Source organism: Trichoderma aggressivum (genome assembly GCF_033847375.1).
Source record: "Trichoderma aggressivum f. europaeum strain CBS 100526 chromosome Unknown scaffold_018, whole genome shotgun sequence".
Lineage (NCBI taxonomy): Eukaryota > Fungi > Ascomycota > Sordariomycetes > Hypocreales > Hypocreaceae > Trichoderma > Trichoderma aggressivum.
The window spans coordinates 620,506-623,016 of NW_026946384.1; the positions used below are offsets into that span (position 1 = coordinate 620,506).

Consider the following 2,511-nt stretch of genomic DNA (forward strand, 5'->3'; position numbering starts at 1 on the left):
CGGGTAATACAGAATCCTGTTCTCAACTCCTCTTATCTTTACCCGCCAAACAGCACTGCAAATACTTAGTGTCGCGCTTCTTTGCCGTCTTTTCTCCGCTGATCCATGTGCTTCACGATCCCACTTTTCATCGCGAGTACGAAACCTTTTTACAAGATCCTAAATCCGTCCCGCTTTCATGGCTGGCTTTGTTATTCACCATACTGTCGCTCGCGACTATGACACTGGACGACGATGACTGGGTACTGGACGACCTGGGTAGAGAAGCCGATGGTCCGAGCAACGTCAAGGCCATCGCCACCCGGTTCAGGAAGGCTGCTATGAGCTGCCTTGAAGCCGACGACTACATGTCCCGCCACCGGCTTTCTACTCTACAGTGTTTGGTTTTGATGATATATGCCATCAACCACTCTCAAGGGAGTGGTTCAAGTTGGCCTCTGTTAGGTATGCGGCAAGGCCATTCAGCATGTTCAGCTCTCCGTCTTTGGTTTCTACTGACACAAAATTAAAGGGCTCACTGTGCATGTTGCTATATCTTTGGGTTGCCATGTCGATGGTGAAAGTCTAGGGATGAACTACATAGAAGCCGAGCAGCGAAGACGGTGCTGGGCCTGCCTAAAGGTGCTCTATATGATACAGGCTTTGTGTTTCGGCAATGTCGGGCTATTCGCCTTGCCAAAGTTCCAAGTCAGGCTACCGATGGATGTCGACGATGATGATATACGTCCAGATTCGCTACCAACTCAGACAGATGGACCAACCCAGATGACCTACATGCTTCTCAAAGTCAAGCTATACAGTCTCGTGGATCAGATAGCTGACCAAATCCTCGGCGTGGAGCCTCCTTCGCATGCAAGCATCGCTGCCCTTGACGCGGCCATTGAGCGCGAGCAAGAAAGCTGGGATGCAATATATCGCAGCCACCTTCGAAGCGACAAGATCCAGGGATTTCAGCGAGTCCACTGGAACATTTTGCACAGCCATGCGCATCAAATCTATCTGCTAATCCACCGACCTCTGTTTGGCGAACCGGCCGAGAGCGGCTTTCTGCAACGGTCTAGGGCTAGATGCATAACATCTGCGACTGCTCTGCTGGATATCCACGCGCTTTTGTCTGACGAAGAACGCTTTCGACAATTTCGATGGTACGGATTCGGCTTGGGGAGTTTCCATGCATTCCACGGTGCAGTGACTTTGGCGGCTGCTATCCTTCAGAACAGAGATGGTGAATCAAGCTACGAGATGCAGTCGGTTCTCAACGAAACCACCAACAGATTCCAGTCTCTTTCGGGAAGAAGCCCGATCTGCGCCAAAGCATACACAATTCTCAAGTATCTTCAGTAAGCATCCCTACCGTAAAGTCGAAGAATCGAAGCTCAATCTTTATTCAGATCTTTAATAGCGGACCATTTTCGACTCCCACTTTCTGGTGAGAGTGAACCATCGACTCCTCTTTCGACAATGATTGCGGCACAGCTGCAGGCAGCCAGATGGCTTAGCCCAGCGACGGTGGATTGGGTAAGGTTGCTTGACAAACAACTTGTACAAACTTTTTTGTTGCTAACATATGGCGCTCAAGGAGAAATGGAATAAATTTGTAGAAGCCACAGAGTTTTGACTCGATTAGAAGTAAACCGGTTGTTAAGCAGCAGTTGGTATTCAAGAGCTTCAAGTGGAGAGTGGCACCCTAACAAGCCACCCTTGGCACATACATCTTCCATGTTGTCAGCCCCTACTAGAAGAATATACTCCGTACAAACGGACTGAAAAGGAAGCGATTTCGCTTAATCGCAGTGAAACAATGACGATCACGAGCGATGCCAAGAGATCATGATCAAAGTTACTACGACCCCCCACACCTCTTAAGAAGTGTACCCAGGATCGATGGTATGGGTCTGCGAAACAAGCTTTTTGAGCCCTGCCAAGAAATGACATGATAGGATACGGATCGACAACCGTTCTCTTTGGCATCTCCTATTAGGTACTATCACTACCTCTTTCTAGTGACGGAGTTGGATGCCGGCGCTATATTTGCACTTGAACGCGGTCTTTGGATGTAACAAGCCAACATATGTGCATATGAATCACAGCAGTCCTACCAAAAAGACATGTTGGTGCTATCCCATTGGATGTCAATTCAAGCGGGCAAGAAAGTCCGCAGTACATGAGGTATCGCCTGGTACTGTTCGGTAACTCGTATTTCTTGGTGTGATATTGAGTAGTGGATATGCAGACGAGTGGGAAATGGCAGCATCGTCGCATGCACATCTTGTTACTTACTGGGTTAGCTGCCCGGCATAGCCTCGATGCTACTCGTATACGGGGTCCTTTTGGTATTCCATAGAACCTCCAGCTGGCACGGCAGGATACGATGTTCGTGTGGCATTAGCCTGCATTCACCAGGCGGTCTAGACTTGGACACTAACCTGGACGATATATGAGAATCCCGCTTTGTAAGACTTCAACTATATTACTTTGCGTGGTGGCGCAAATTTTGACGCTTCGGGCGGA

General features: G+C 48.8%; 1 protein-coding gene across 1 annotated transcript; it reads left to right on the forward strand.

The window, feature by feature from the left end:
- Positions 1–218: 218 nt before the first annotated feature.
- On the forward strand, positions 219–1,344 carry Triagg1_5378 (transcriptional regulator family: Fungal Specific TF; the record flags this gene model as incomplete). Its single annotated transcript, XM_062899885.1, has 2 exons — positions 219–444; positions 512–1,344. 2 exons carry the CDS (start codon positions 219–221, stop codon positions 1,342–1,344), a joined length of 1,059 nt encoding a protein of 352 aa, XP_062755852.1.
- Between the last annotated feature and the right edge of the window lie 1,167 nt (positions 1,345–2,511).